The 15,876-nt window shown below is 37.1% G+C and overlaps 2 protein-coding genes across 8 annotated transcripts in view; both read left to right on the forward strand.

Moving 5' to 3' along the window:
• Positions 1 to 15,876, forward strand: part of LOC136282710 (peptidyl-prolyl cis-trans isomerase FKBP2-like) — a 100,373-nt gene that overhangs the window by 28,778 nt on the left and 55,719 nt on the right. The window contains exons 2-8 of one of the 7 annotated variants that reach the window (XR_010718376.1): positions 241 to 482; positions 882 to 1,048; positions 1,168 to 1,222; positions 5,239 to 5,329; positions 5,892 to 5,913; positions 14,681 to 14,727; positions 14,985 to 15,715. The gene's annotated coding sequence lies outside the window, so the exon portion shown is untranslated. Of the gene's footprint in view, positions 1 to 240; positions 483 to 881; positions 1,049 to 1,167; positions 1,223 to 2,123; positions 2,184 to 5,238; positions 5,330 to 5,891; positions 5,914 to 14,680; positions 14,728 to 14,984 lie in introns of those variants that run through there. The other 6 variants (XR_010718378.1, XR_010718374.1, XR_010718379.1 and 3 more) reach the window with 6 other exon arrangements.
• On the forward strand, positions 9,442 to 12,480 carry LOC131775528 (uncharacterized). Its single transcript, XM_059091644.2, has 5 exons — positions 9,442 to 10,050; positions 11,056 to 11,247; positions 11,423 to 11,747; positions 11,908 to 12,114; positions 12,341 to 12,480. The coding sequence occupies exons 3-5, from the start codon at positions 11,453 to 11,455 to the stop codon at positions 12,463 to 12,465; spliced, it is 627 nt and encodes a 208-aa protein (XP_058947627.2). The 5' UTR covers positions 9,442 to 10,050; positions 11,056 to 11,247; positions 11,423 to 11,452; the 3' UTR covers positions 12,466 to 12,480.

The raw sequence follows: 15,876 nt of genomic DNA on the forward strand, positions 1-15,876 counted from the left end.
AGATCGAGTCAGCGATGATCAATTGTTTACATTGAGTCTGATGCGGTAATTTGATTTTGACAATATTGTCATGTGAGAACCCGTCAAACATCTGAGAATTAAAATACGGACCGCAAATGTGTGGTGCAAACAAACTTACGGGTGAAGTGGAGTTAGTTCTACTGCGGAATGAGTGAATTTCATTGTTTAGTTATGGTACTTTTCAGCGCTATGTTTTCATGTTTTCTACTCGAACTTCAGGAAATGGTTTCAATTGTCTCACAAAACATGGAGCCACTTTCTCTTTGCTCAACATCTCAGTCGAGGCGTACGTAATGCTCGGGTTATGGTGAACATGCCTCCGATACGATATTTTTTTCCTAATGGTGGAAACTGAAGAATCAACCTCTGAAACCGATAATGATCACATTTTGCAAGAAGCGTCTGAGCTGTGATCGTGTAATTAAATGGGGTCTTAGCAATTTGAGCTCACAAGCACGCTGGTAAGCACATGGTTAGTGTAAGTAATTGTTGTTCACAGTTTTTGAATTCGGGAGCCGTTTTTGAGAGTCTGTTTCTGTAACTTTCCTGGATATTTCTGTTGAATTCATTGAGCTACAATCTCGGAATTTCATAAGCGATTATGAACGATAATTCGTATCAGCACCATAATTCAGGGAGGTTTTATTAACCGTGACATTATCAGTTTACAATTCGTGAACCATTTCTGTAACCTGCTTGGATATTTTCTTTTGAATTAATCGAGTCACACTCTCGGAACCGTATATGTAGCACAAGTGAAGCACATTTTCAACTTTCCAAATGATTTTAGGAAACTATACTTAATTGACTCTCGATAAATTGGCCTGCCATAACGCGTTGATTATTTTATCATTTTGTAGCCCCAAAAGCTCGGCTTATGATTCCGGAGGTACTGAACTTGATATACTTGATTTAAAAGGCAGCCTTCAAAGAGGATATATGACCGTATATTGCACCCGGTTTACATATGTAGATAATTACATGAAAGATACCTATTAAAGCTGTATTCAGAAGCAAAGACACGTAGGTAATATACTTCTGCCTTATTTTTATATTAAGGGGTTTCTTTTTATGTAACATATATCCATCCCTTTAATTTCTTCCTTAATCTGCCTGCAAATAATTAAATTTTATGTTTTAATTCAGGTGTGAGAAGATAAAACATAAGTGTTGCAGAGTTCTCCTTCCAGACTGAATTCAGGTGAGAACATCAGTAAACTAGTTGATGTCATATGCTTTTCCTGAATCTTTAATTTTATTGCCCTGGGTTTTTTCACAAAGGGTCTTTTATATCTTTGTGTGCCAGCTAATGAGTTAAATCTCAGTGAATAGATAATAAATAAATCCATCTTAAAGTTTTTGGCATTTACTATTTTAAAATTCATAATTGGCACTCTCTTTTCATCCATGTAAAGAGATATTACACATTTCTTAAACTAAAATTTGAATCATGAAGTCAACTTAACTTTAATGAGTTTGAAACTTCATTGTACATAACAACACTTTACTGGAGTATGTTATATTTATTTGCTGCCTTTCTGGTACATATATACATGTTATTTGCAGGCTGGGAGGTCTGTATATATGGTGAAAAACTGTGACGGAGGTCTTGAAAATACTGCCCAAGGCCATAGGCCGAGGGCAGCATTTTCAAGACTGAGGTCACAGTTTTTCACCATACCGACCAACCCTTAGCCAGTAAATAACATATTTATTTTTTTGAAACTTGACGAAATTTGTTCCGAAAGAACCCAAATGATTTAGGGCTGTAAATACGGCAAGATCTTCCATAAACTGAACAGTTTTTGAGCCAGTAAATGGTAGTTAAAATAGAGGTGATGCAAATTCAAGAGAGATGCGTCAGCGAAACATTTTCATTTCCATAACGATAATTTAAAAGGCTTCCAAACAAACTTTGAAACATTATTTTTACAAGTATCTGTCACAATCTGACACCTGTCAATTAGAGAGTGTGTAACCAAAAGAAAGCGTAAAAACATTTGAAAAACAACGGAACTTAAGTTTGGCAAGGACTGTCATGACAATGTTTTCTTCAAAAACAGTCAATGATCTAATGGAAAGTATTATTCACTCTCATCGACGATTCATTCATGTACGAAGATTTACCTCTGTTCATTAAATAAACGGCAAGGAAAGTAATCGTGAATAAATTCAATTTTTTTATTTTGAAGTTGTGAGAGTTTGCTTGTTTGTTTGCTGCAATGGCATGTGTAAATCTGGTCTTTCCTCCACAAAAACTAAATTCGAATGGCACACTCCAACGAGACACAAGGGGATTTAATGCGGCCTATTCTCAAAAAATTCCTTCAGTTTCTCTTGTGCAATTTATGGTACAAATGTTCAAATTGAAGAGACTTGGAAAGACTCACCGAGAGCATATGTTTGTTGTAAAACTTAAATTAAAACTTCGCTCGCTCTTTCAATGCGAACAAATTGCTTGAGAAAATTCAGGTATTAAATGAATGAAAGTTCCTTCATTCAGTTTAACTGTAACAAAATCCCTCACATTTTAACTTTCTTGGTACTTTTTGTGAACGATTAAAATTAATTGCAGACAGGTTTTAGGCCACTTGTCAACCAACATAACGACACTATTGTTTATACAAATTCATTCTGAAACCAATATTTTTCTGTCAACCAAAGTGATTTGAGTGAGAGAAAAGGGAGGATTCATAAGTTATTCATCGGCTTGAAGTAGTTACTGATGTGTTTGCTTAAAAATACTGCCCAGCCGGAAACACGAGCTATATTTTATGAAAAATGGCAACAAAAGTTGGGATGTACTTGGCGACTCACGAAAGCATTACCGTGGCCCGTGGGCAGAGATAGGAAAATACTGACTGGGTAAAGAACCAATCAGATTGCAAGATTCATTACTGTGCCCTCTCAAAAAAAAATAGGATTACATAACCCTTTAACTCTCAAGATTTCATCAGTAATTCTCCTTACTGTCTGCCAAACAATTTATTTGCTGTTAGGTTGGAGAATTTGGAATTGGATCAACCAATTATCCCCTAATTGATATTTTTCTTTATACTCATTATTTGTCTGTTTGATATTGTACTGATGGTGTAAGGAGAAATTCTGTCTAGATCACTAGTGGGACTAAAAGGGTTAAAATCTGCGACTTCAATATGTTATAATGATTAAAATTTTTTAAAATGTAACCAAAAAATTGTGAGGAGAATCTGATGTTATGAGACAATGGAAAAACCTGTTGCTGGTTCCTTATCTCTTTAATGTTTAAATGTTCATGGGAAATGCGTTTTTTTTTTTAAAGTGAGGATACAGAAGTTTTCAAGCAACCTGACAATCACACCTTAATGTTTGACATGCTTCACTCAAACATGTCAGTTGTGTGTACCTACTGTTGTAGAGGTGTCTTTCTTGCCCTGTGGTTCATGAGCTGTCGCCTCTTATCGAGTCCAGCTTTGTTTACCCCCATTGCACTTGCCTTAAACCAACATCTACCAGAATACTTTGAATAGTTCATACTAAGATAGAAAGGGGCCTCAGTGGTCAGCATTGAGTTTGTTCGTTTCTTGCGATAAATTTTGTAAACAAACGCAGGGTTTCTCTCATCGAAAACTCAGTACTTCTGACAGGTTCTTCATGATTGGATGAAACGTTTTCTCCACATGTGAAAATCTTATTTCTCTGATTTGATTGGCTGTAAACAGCTCTGAATGGCGAAAATATTTGACGGATCATAATATTTACTTGATGACTGAGTGGGAAGTCTGTGCATCATGATTGAGAGCAAATATCTTCTCTCTGATTAGTACGGGAAAGAGCCAGTTTGAATGTGTCTCAAAAGGATAATTTTTAGAATATCCTCCTCAAAAATTCCACTCAAAACTTACTTTTGTCTCCTTGGAGTCCCCTAAAATCTTGCATGGTTGTACATCAGTGGACATGCATTAGGAACCAAGGAAGGTTCATGCATTACTGTTACATTACATGCAATAATAAGATACATGAAAAAGTTACTCAGTTCTGATTGGTTTAGGTAAATGCGGCTTATAGGTGATTAAATGCAGAAGAGGGTTTATTTAGTACAAAGAAGTAACAAACCAGACTCAACAATTCCTTGAAATGTTTAGCCGGACCTTAAAGATGGGAAAATATCAATGTATATTATTGTTTTGATTGTACACAGTTGTTTTGACCGAACGCACAATGTCATTTGCAGGCTTTGAATAAATTATTTTTGCACATGATGTGCATGCTATGCTTCCACATAATTATTATAAGCTTTCTCGTATTTTTTCATGTATATTATTAATATGTAATCACAATTTTTCTCCTGCAGTTTGGAATAAATAAGCACAAGTAAATTTTTTCAAAGACCACAGCCACATGGTTTAAATGTTGTAAAAGGGTTAATATTCCCTCTGCTATGCTTCAGCATGTTGATAATTTCGTCTCAAGAAAACATTTTGTTACGCTGTAAATGATCATGTCTTAGGTTGGTCAAAAAACTGACAGGTGAATTCATGCGTGTAAATGAACTTTATTTCCTGATTGAATGCAAAATTCTCTGAGGGATTTGTTTGCTGATGTCATGAGCGTGCACAATAGGAATATGAAGCAAACTCATGCAATTGAATTTGATCAGACAAATTTACTAGCTATGTTGTAAAATGAATTAGTCGCATGACAGTGAGGAAGGGAAATTCACTTTTTCATGTTGGTTTGATTCTTGGCTGGTTTAAAAGGCCCAGTGAGATAAACTATATACCAGGCATAAATTGACTTCACTAATTTAACAGCAGTATGTTTCACTTAATTTTCAACAGTGTCACACTTAATTTTGTGAACTTTTACTCCTTTTTTTGTTGAATAGACTTCTGTCAAACATGCATAACAGACAGGGTCTTGTTTCTACTTGCATGGTTCATTTACAGGGTATTTAAAGATATTTATCAAAGATGAGGGAAGTAATTTAATGCAATGTTTCGTCCTGAACTCCTTGTGAGAAAATGGTTTCCTCAGGTAACATGACTTGTAAACCAATTATAATGAAGAAATTGAACTCAATCAGCTGATACAGAATTTTTAAAGTTTTTTCCATTCATAACCCAAAATTAGTTAATTTGAATTAGCTGCAAGAGAAAGGTCACAACTTGAAAAGGTTTCCTTCAAACTTGAGTTGTGTTGATTTGTTCTGTGTGTTTAAATTTATTTGATTTTTAGGGTACTCTGAGGGACAGGACACAATTTGACAGCAGTATCCCTCGAGGAGAACCATTCGTGTTTACATTAGGAGTGGGACAAGTTATCAAAGGTGGATACTTGTGATATAGCATGCATGACTTTGCAAAACGGGCTGATATTTGTAGTTTGCCATGATATTATGCATTTAAGCAAGTGATTGAACTTTCTAATGGTTTAGCAATCAATTGGCCCATGTGGGAATTGGGGAGAAGGCAAGAAACATTTGGACATCACAAGCTTATGGGGATCTACTACTTTAATTTATTAACAAGCATTGGGTTTAATGGTTTGATAAACTTTAGGTTTCAGAATGTTTATAGTTAACTTAGTTCCTCAAACATCTCATATGTTTTTTTTTTACCCAACTGTTTTATTTTATAGTCATTTGTTATAAGGCAGGGAAAACAAAGCAAATAGAGGAGTGGTTTGGGACAGGTCTTGTAATGTTCTTGTTGGATTACATTGTAAAATAACCAACTGTCCAAACAGCTGTGCAATTTCACATGATATTTGTACTCAATTTGTGCATTATTTGTACTCTCTGAGAGCAGTTGAATAATAGTTTAAGATATTTGGTGTATATTAGAAGTGTTTTTACTATTTAATAAGTCATGATTAAATTTTTGTTACAGGATGGGATCAAGGACTATTAAAGTAAGTTACAACTATAGACCACTCATCATTTGTTTCTAAGTCTTATTTATACACAATAAATTCTTCTCTCCATATTATTTACATTTTCAAACTACTTCCTCAAACTTTTTTAGAACTGTACTGAACTGTACAAAAGAAATAAACTGTGAAAAGCAAGCTTTTGAACTTTGTTGTTCTGTATTTTAAAATTTTGTTAAAGCTGGGGTGAATTTTGTAGTAAAAGTGCCAGTGCATATGAGTCATGGATAAGTGATCTGAATTTAGTAGTCAAATGTAAGAGAATTTCTGGCCAGTGATTAAATGTTCAGTGTGCAAGCATGAAGTGTCAAGCATTGTGCGCATGACATGGCAAGTATAGATGTATCCATAGGACCTGACTTGTCATTCCCTAGGGGGTCTATAAAATTGACATTTTTTTGCTCTCTCTACCTAAGGCTAAGGCTGAAGAGAACCTGAACAGTTATTGATAAACTGGCTTCAAACCATTCATTAAATGTGGAACTAGCAGCAACATAAAATTCTATTTACACTCGCAGTCTAACCTGTTTAATTACTTATGGAAATTAAATTACAAAACATGAAAACCAACCTCTTTGGAAGTATTTTTTATGCAATCTTGAAAAGCATCAGTTGATTAGTTGACAACTTGAAAATACAGTTATTGCAAAGATTTTAATAACTATGAAAAAAATTAAATATTTCTAGTCAGTAGAGTTAAGCCAAAGGGTTGTCATTTGATTTGGTATTGTTTTAGCCTACAAAGTATAATCTTACACTGTTAAATGGGCACTTAATTAGTACAGCAAGTAACAATGGCCAATGAAAAAGAGATTCAAGAGAATAGGGTGAGCTGGAAAGAGCTGAGGAGGAAAGGGAAGAATAGGCAACAGTGACGTTCTCTTGTTATGATCATACAGTATTGTGCAAAAGTAATGCAAACACCTGTCGACGAAATTCGGCGAAATTCCTGGCTTTTCGACGAATTCTTGACCGAAACGAAACTTCGACGACATTTCCGCGAATTTTCGAGGCATGTATTGTTTTGAACGGCTCGAACTTTCGGCGACAAATTCCTTGATGGCGTAAATGCGACTCGAAATTTCGAGCGAAAATTCGTTCTATGCGGCGAATTTTCGGGGCGAAAATTCGTTGTATTGTTCATTCTTCTCAAAAAGATTTGGTTGAATTTGTGGTTGGTTACTACACTATGTAATACTCCCATAAAATTTCCCGCTACGATTCCAGTCTCCGCGCGCCCTATATTGTTTGCAACCATGGCAACACAGGTTGTTGTGTCGATGCGTTTGGGATCATTTATGTACTCTACTTTTGATAGTAATCATGGCAAAAGTTTCCAATTATTCTAGAAATAGAATCGAGATCCTTCACAAGCAAGGCCTCCACCCAGCTGAAATACTGAAAGCGTTGAAACACGAAGGGTTGCTAGTGAGCTTTTCCAGTATTACGCGCATCATTAAAAAGTTGCGACTTACCGGTTCCGTGGCAAATTTACCTCGATCGGGAAGACCTCAAAAGCTGTCTACGGAAGCAAAAACTTTCGTAGATCAGCAAATGCGCAGGGATGACGAGACGACCAGCAATACGATAAAGAAGAAGCTGGAGAGACATGGAATCTGCGTGAGTGCGTCCACTATTCGTAGAGCACGCAAACAGCAAGGTTGGACTTTGCAGCGGACTGCCTACTGCCAGCTAATCCGTGACGCAAATAAAGTCAAGCGATTAGAGTTCGCACAACGCGTCCTAGAAAGTGGTGACACTTTCAACAACGTGATTTTTAGCGACGAGTGTTCGATTTCCCTTCAGGCGTATCGCCGCACTTGCTTTAGAATGGCAAATGAGCCCACAAAGCGAAAGCCGAAACCTAAGCACCCACTGAAAGTGCATGTCTGGGGAGGGATTAGCAGAAGTGGTGCCACGAAGATTTGTATCTTTGATGGCATCATGGACGCTGATTTGTTTTGCAGCATTTTAGAGACGACGCTGGTTCCTTTTATCAGCGAAAAGCTCCCCGACCATCGTTTCATGCAAGACAATGATCCCAAGCACACATCCAGACAAGCACAAGCCTTCTTTGAAGAGCATGAAGTCAACTGGTGGCGTACTCCCCCGGAGAGTCCTGACCTTAACCCAATTGAAAACTTGTGGCATGAGCTCAAGTTCTACTTGGAGTCCAAGGTCAAGCCAAAGAACAAGCAGGAGTTGGTGGATGGAATTAAGAAGTTCTGGGAGAGGAAAGTCACGCCGGAAAAATGTAACAAGTATATTGACCACGTTTTGCAGAAGGTTGTTTCAGCTGTGGTGGAGGCTCAAGGAGCAGCGACAAAATATTAAAAACGACCGTTTTAGGAGCCAACACGCCCTGCCTCGTCGAATGCTGATTTGACATTGCACAGCAGGTCGTTAAAAATGGCTCTTTTAGGAGCCAACACATCAAATAAAAGTCAATGACCGACGAGATCTCTGTTTCACAAGATGTTCTTCCCTTTTGTCAAATCATTTACAACTCTAACCTTAAATCATTCACTTTTACAAATGCTCGTAACAACAATAACTCAAGCGCACCGATTTTTATCCCGAGTTCTTTCCTGTTACAAGTACTGAAAAATAAGTTCACAGTCGCGGCTATTGTTTGCCTAAACTCTCTAAGTAGTTTTCACGCAACGTTTATCAATTCCGGTAGCAGCGGTTTATAAAAAAACCTATATTCCAAATTCAGACTGAGTAACTTCCCTTTACTCTTACTTAAGTAAGCAATGTTTGATCACATCTTATGTTATAAAACAATACACCCTTTCTTAAGGATAAGAGTTCTCAAATATTAACTCAAATCAGCTTCATATACAATTTTTTTAAAATGTTACTAGTGAGCTGTAAATGCGCCGCTTTGAATTTAATTGTAATTGAGCCGCTAGGTGTGAGTGAGCCGCCACAATGGAATATGTGTGATATTTTCGGGAAGGATGACAGTGCACCATACGTAACTAATTTGTTTTGTTACGTTATTTTCCCTCGTTCAAAGAGCTACAGTAAGAGGGGTTTTTTTTAAGGATATTGCATTTAACCGTGATTCATCAACGCACATGAACATTTTTTAAAAATAATTTCCCGAATGAAGGAGAAACACTATAGAGTTAACACCTGATCATTTTGTCATCAAAGTCCTTCCTTGTAATAAAGGGTGCTCCTAATAAATAGATTACTTTCGTCAAAAACAGTTAGCCAATTTTGTTTTGACTTTCGTAACACTATCAGGTAGTTGAGAATAAGAAAAACGCCTAACGCCAAATAAAGCTTTTCAGAGTCTGTTTATTAACGAGGTAGGAGGCGCATGTATTCAAATTATTGTTGTTTTAAGAACAAAAGGCAGACGCGCGAAATGACGCTAAAATTAATGATTGTTTACGCAAAGTTTTTAACAACATGGGTAGTTTGCATAACAACTGATTGAAAATAACCTATCAGGTTACGGGATTTTCGATCCGACTTGATCCGAAGAGGAGTATTAAAGCCAAAAGCTTCAATAACTTCTTCATTCGTCATTAGTTGGCCGTCATTATCAAAATGGAACAAAAAATCGCAAGAGTTACTTGGAAGCGTGGTCAGTATTCGGATGTTTTTCGCTCGACCATCACTGACCCTTCCCCTTTGAAAAAGGGCCAGAAAGTGAATGTAATATGGGGTAGAACTCACAAAGAGTATAGTGCTGTGATAGAGTGCTATCCACTAGAGGATGAGGCAAGTGAAGAACCCGACCTCCCACCGCGTCGAGCACACGCGAAGAGAAAATTGGTAAGTTATTGTGTCTAGTTAACCCTTTTTACCCTAACATCAGTATTCACTAACGTGCTGACAATTCCCTTTATCCCCATGACATTGATATGTGATTCAGTAGTGATATTGTAAGGATGCTAGTCACTCTAAGGGGATAAAGGGATAAACTAATTTTGCTCGAACTTTTCACTAACTCTAATTTGATCAGACTTCCTTTTGAATTAAGTGAACATTTCTTAGCTCTAATGTACTTTGTCTTATTCGAAGATTCCAGAGTCACCCCCTGAAGCATGTAAAAAACCCAACAAGAAAGCGAGAAAGCAGAAAGAAAAACCAAAAGGAAAAGTAAGTGCGCTAACTGAATATTTATCAAAGTGGATGTTCCCTGTAGAGTAATGGTAGTTAATCGCGCAATAACAAATCCCAGATCCATTTGAAGGTTTTTGGCAAGTTAAAGCGTTTTTAGCAGTTTCTTTAAATTTCAACGTTTGAACCAGTGTTTTTTGTATTTTCCGAATTTGCTGATTTTGTCGTAGTGCGGTCTGATAACGTTATTTAAGAATTTTTATTTCGCTGTCACAAATTTCAGCTGCCATTTGATGGTTTTTGAACCAGTGTTTTTTGTATTTTCCGAATTTGCTGATTTTGTCGTAGTGCGGTCTGATAATGTTATTTAAGAATTTTTATTTCGCTGTCACAAATTTCAGCTTCCATTTGATGGTTTTTGAACCAGTGTTTTTTTGTATTTTCCGAATTTGCTGATTTTGTCGTAGTGCGGTCTGATAATGTTATTTAAGAATTTTTATTTCGCTGTCACAAATTTCAGCTTCCATTTGATGGTTTTTGAACCAGTGTTTTTTGTATTTTCCGAATTTGCTGATTTTGTCGTAGTGCGGTCTGATAATGTTATTTAAGAATTTTTATTTCGCTGTCACAAATTTCAGCTTCCATTTGATGGTTTTTGAACCAGTGTTTTTTGTATTTTCCGAATTTGCTGATTTTGTCGTAGTGCGGTCTGATAATGTTATTTAAGAATTTTTATTTCGCTGTCACAAATTTCAGCTTCCATTTGATGGTTTTTGGCAAGTTAAAGCGTTTTAAAAAACCATAACTAGGTTTAGAAACTCCTAAAACTTATAGTAGCGTATCGATATTTCCTGTCAGTTTTCTCAGGTACACATTCTGCTCGGGTAGCATTGCATTCATTTTATATGAGCAAAGTCAAAGTCTCCTAACTTAATGCTAAATTTTCCTTTTTCAAGTGGTTTTATAGTACAGGAAGCATACATTTTTGTGCCTCACATGCGTAAAACTGAATAACAAACTTTGATTATGGTTAAATCTTGTAAGATTTTAGATACAGCATCGCCTTCATCAGTTGTGATCTCTTCGTCGGATTCATCTGATGGTGAAGAAGATGGATATCCTTTGTCCTCCATAACAGTGGTGGAGGCTGAATCTGATAGTTTTTTGCAAGAAGACATTGGAATTACCTCAGACCTAGTATCCAAAGCCATCAGGACTATTGACAATACAACAAGTGTAAGTCATAACCTAAAAAAATTTTCATCTTCACTTAACCTAAACTTCAAAACATGTCACTTTAAGCATTTAGGCCATTTCGTCCATTGGAATAAAAAACGGCTTTGAAACAAATCAGGGTTTCAAACTTAACTTTACACTTTTGGATTTGACATGCGTAATATTTTTTATATAGTGGACGAACCAGAATGACTACGGCACTCAAATGATGGCGACTGAAGAACTTCAGTTTATCAGGACTGTCTTGGGCAGGCTTGAGTGCTCCTTTGCCAGGCAGGAGGCCAAGATGGATCGCATCCTAACCTTGCTGACATCTTCAACTTCTTTGCTGCAAACTCCCCTGCGTCCGTCCTTCACACCAGTTAACTCACATTTTACGACGCCATTGCCGACCGATTCTTCCGCTGAATTTCCACCGCCCCCTGTCACGCCTAGGCCGCAGGACGTGGAAGTTCGTTGTCCAGATCAGTCCTCTTCAATGTGCAGTCCTATGGAAGATGGTAAATAATATCGTTTATTTTACTTGTGTGAAGGAAAAATACCCAATAGAAATCCGTGAACTTGCCTGATCCTTCACACTCTTGCTGAGTACTAAATTAGTTTTAATGGATAAAACTATTTTGAGAGTGAAACTTACCTGTTTTATATGTTTTTTTTAAGGAACTGGTACAGTTGCAGTTGGAGGAAATGCTAATGTGCGGCTGACAAAATCTGACTACAATTTTGCGAAGGCCGCCTCCAAACCCACCGTCATGAGCCTTCGTCTAGTTGACCACCTCTTTACAAAAGACACCCTTACGAAGTCAACTGTTCAGGGTACCAAGGAATTTTCTCCCCTTGACCGAGACAAACTTGATGCAATTAAAAGTGAGTAGATGAATATTTATTGTTAAAAACTGAGCAGATATGGAATTTGTTTTCTTAAAATCGTAATGTATAATTTGGGGCTGACTTTATTCTGTTTGAAAGGAACTTCTAAATAACCTTTAGCGGATTGCAGTTATTTATTTATGTTGGTGGTTAGGAAGCCAGGATGAATAGCCGGTTTATTTGTCAACATTGATTAATCGCTGTTCATTTGCATTCTTTTCAGCTGAAGTGCTGACCGCCTTTTCTTATCAATGCCGGGGAATGGAAGACGTTCTACGGATGTGGGAACAGTGCAAAACAAGTATTGGAAAAAGATGTCAGAATTTACGAAAAAATAGAGCAATGTGACTAAACTAGTTTTTGTTTTCAGTCGTCGCCAATTGGTATTCAGTGTTTTGTTGTGAAGAATAAATATTTCCGAACAAACATGGTGTTGTGATATCTGGAAAGCATGCTGCAATCAGCGATATGGGTGATGTCTATTTGCGCACGGGATCGAAAACGAATAACGAATAAGCAAGGAACATTCTTCCCAATAGAAAACGTTTGAAAACACACTAAAGACATTCTCTGCTCCGTCTGGTTAAAAAGCGTTGTACTTAGGTTAATTTTAAAAACTATTGCAATCATTTGAGAGTTTATTTCCATGAAATACATGTCTCTTGGTCAGAATTGCTATTCATCCCGATTTACTTTCATTGTTGTAAACTGATCGAACTCTGAATTGGATATGATGGTTTAGGCCTCTTTAAACGTCAGGAAACTGAAGTTGATGTGACGCTTGGGACAATTTTTCCGATTTACTTTCGTTGTCAAACACAAATCGAGCCCAGAATCGGGCGTGATGCTTTTCGATATTTTGACCTTTTGTCTACTGTGTCTCTGTCCCAGTGACTGAAAAAGACTGGAAATACGTTTATATGTATATTTCGTGTTGCTTACACGAAAGTAAACAAACTTGAGTACTCGCGAAAGTCTATTGTCAGTTCGAAGCGAATTTTCGAACACTAATGATCGAAGAGACACTTTCCGCCGCGAAGTTTCGCTTTGAGGCGAAAATTCAACGAAAAAGCGCCCTTTGTTCAAACGAAATGTCGCTTAAGAGGCCTCGAACTTTCGATCGAATTTTCGCTCGAACTTTCGACGAAAGATCGTTAGAACAAATAACGAAATTCGCCGTATTCCGCTTGCATTACTTTTGCACAATACTGTATGTGCCTAAGGGTATGATGGGGACAGGCTGACTGATATATGGTCTAGTTCCTATAGTTCTTTTTGGTGTCCAGCTACCAGCTACCAGCTACCAGCTTCTCTGTTTTAACATTTTGCTGTTACTTACTCAAGGTATAAATAAACTTGTTGTTGAAATTAGAAGATCCTCGCAGCTAATAACACTACTGAAACTAGTAGTTGTAAGTAGGACCTGAAAAAAATTTCAGGCCCGTACGGGATTTGAACCCATGACCTCTGCGATACCGGTGCAGCGCTCTACCAATTGAGCTAACAAGCCAACTGGGAGCTGGTCAATGAATTGGGTACAAATAAACATCCGAGTGAATGAAGATTTAGATATATGAAAATTCACATATTTGCACTGCGGTGGAAAGATGAAATTAGAAGATCCTCGCAGCTAATAACACTACTGAAACTAGTAGTTGTAAGTAGGACCTGAAAAAAATTTCAGGCCCGTACGGGATTTGAACCCATGACCTCTGCGATACCGGTGCAGCGCTCTACCAATTGAGCTAACAAGCCAACTGGGAGCTGGTCAATGAATTGGGTACAAATAAACATCCGAGTGAATGAAGATTTAGATATATGAAAATTCACATATTTGCACTGCGGTGGAAAGATGAAATTAGAAGATCCTCGCAGCTAAAATTTGCACTGCTATTAGCTAATACAACAATATTAGCTGTGTTATTAGCTGCGAGGATCTTCTAATTTCATCTTTCCACCGCAGTGCAAATATGTGAATTTTCATATATCTAAATCTTCATTCACTCGGATGTTTATTTGTACCCAATTCATTGACCAGCTCCCAGTTGGCTTGTTAGCTCAATTGGTAGAGCGCTGCACCGGTATCGCAGAGGTCATGGGTTCAAATCCCGTACGGGCCTGAAATTTTTTTCAGGTCCTACTTACAACTACTAGTTTCAGTAGTGTTATTAGCTGCGAGGATCTTCTAATTTCATCTTTCCACCGCAGTGCAAATATGTGAATTTTCATATATCTAAATCTTCATTCACTCGGATGTTTATTTGTACCCAATTCATTGACCAGCTCCCAGTTGGCTTGTTAGCTCAATTGGTAGAGCGCTGCACCGGTATCGCAGAGGTCATGGGTTCAAATCCCGTACGGGCCTGAAATTTTTTTCAGGTCCTACTTACAACTACTAGTTTCAGTAGTGTTATTAGCTGCGAGGATCTTCTAATTTCATCTTTCCACCGCAGTGCAAATATGTGAATTTTCATATATCTAAATCTTCAAACTTGTTGTTGTTATTGTTAATTACAACTTTTTTGTTGTTGTTTTTTTTTGTTTTTGTTCATGTTGTTTTTAGTATGTGTGAAGGAGAAAAGAGGAAACTTGTAATCCCATCAGACCTTGGTAAGTCCCTGCTCTGATATTTAAGTATATAATTTACTTCCAATGCAATGAGTAAGAATTGTAGCTAGTAGATACTAGTAGGATTGATAACGGGGCAACTTACCTTGCTTGAAATGTAAGCTTATGTAGATATAATATATCTGTTACATACGAGCAAGCTGAATTATGCAAGAATTCTACCAGTCATATTCTTATTAAATTAATTTTCAGCTGTTTTTGCTATACTAAGAGAATTTTTCTTTCTTTTAATTGTGCAGGTTATGGGGACAGAGGAGCTCCCCCTAAGATCCCAGGTGAGTTAACAGCTTGTGGTCAACAGAGACAATGCTGAGTCAGAGCATTACATGAACACCAAAGATATTGATGCCAACCTCTGAAATTGTGAAATTGTGGAAAGACTTGATTTTGAAGTATGGCATCAAAGCCACCCCAGCCGCTTCCTCCATAGAATTGTTCATTGAAACTCTGCCAATCGATCTTCACAGCCTGCAAGTTGCTAAATTGGATGCACATAATCTGACAAAAAAAGGAAAAACCACAAAACTACAATTATCCAATAGGGAATTATTTTTAGTAATTAATTGCTCATAATTCATATTGTCTACACTCTTAAACTATGTATTTAACTAAAGGTCACCAGAGAAATTTAAAGTAACCATGGTAATGTAAAACACAGGGCGACAAACCAAGTGGTCTATGAGCAATTGTGAAGTGGCAAATAAAAATTCCTTTGACCCCTAAAAGTTACCAGCAGCTAATATCTCCCTTTAGTATATACCACACAGGTGAATAGTACTTTTTACACGCACTGATTGGCTATTTGGAAGTGAATAGCAAGTACTAATCACCTTCCAGCAGCCGATGACAGAATTGTAATCACCTTCCAGTAGCCGATTACAGAATTGTAATCAGATCTTGAACACCATATGGGGTGAAGGAAATCTTTTGATGTCAGAACTTTTTGAAAATAAAACTGTCTTTAAGAAAATCATAGAATACTTTCTGTTCATGTTAATTACGCTTCATGTTTATTTTTTTAATTTAGATTTCCGGGAAAGGACGGTTTTTGATTAACGAGGAAAGTGTTCTTTGATTTTGTGGGTAGAAAGTTATCGGTTTTTGGGCATATCTCTAGCACAGAATATGTCC

This window comes from Pocillopora verrucosa, chromosome 7 (genome assembly GCF_036669915.1).
Source record: "Pocillopora verrucosa isolate sample1 chromosome 7, ASM3666991v2, whole genome shotgun sequence".
NCBI classification, from domain to species: Eukaryota; Metazoa; Cnidaria; class Anthozoa; order Scleractinia; family Pocilloporidae; genus Pocillopora; species Pocillopora verrucosa.

Excerpts from the sequence above, each read along its gene's own strand:
- LOC131775528 (XM_059091644.2), top strand. The coding sequence starts at position 11,453 with ATGATGGCGACTGAAGAACTTCAGTTTATCAGGACTGTCTTGGGCAGG. Across the intron at positions 11,748-11,907 it reads GTGCAGTCCTATGGAAGATG|GAACTGGTACAGTTGCAGTT; the intron begins GTAAATAATATC and ends GTTTTTTTTAAG. Across the intron at positions 12,115-12,340 it reads CAAACTTGATGCAATTAAAA|CTGAAGTGCTGACCGCCTTT; the intron begins GTGAGTAGATGA and ends CATTCTTTTCAG.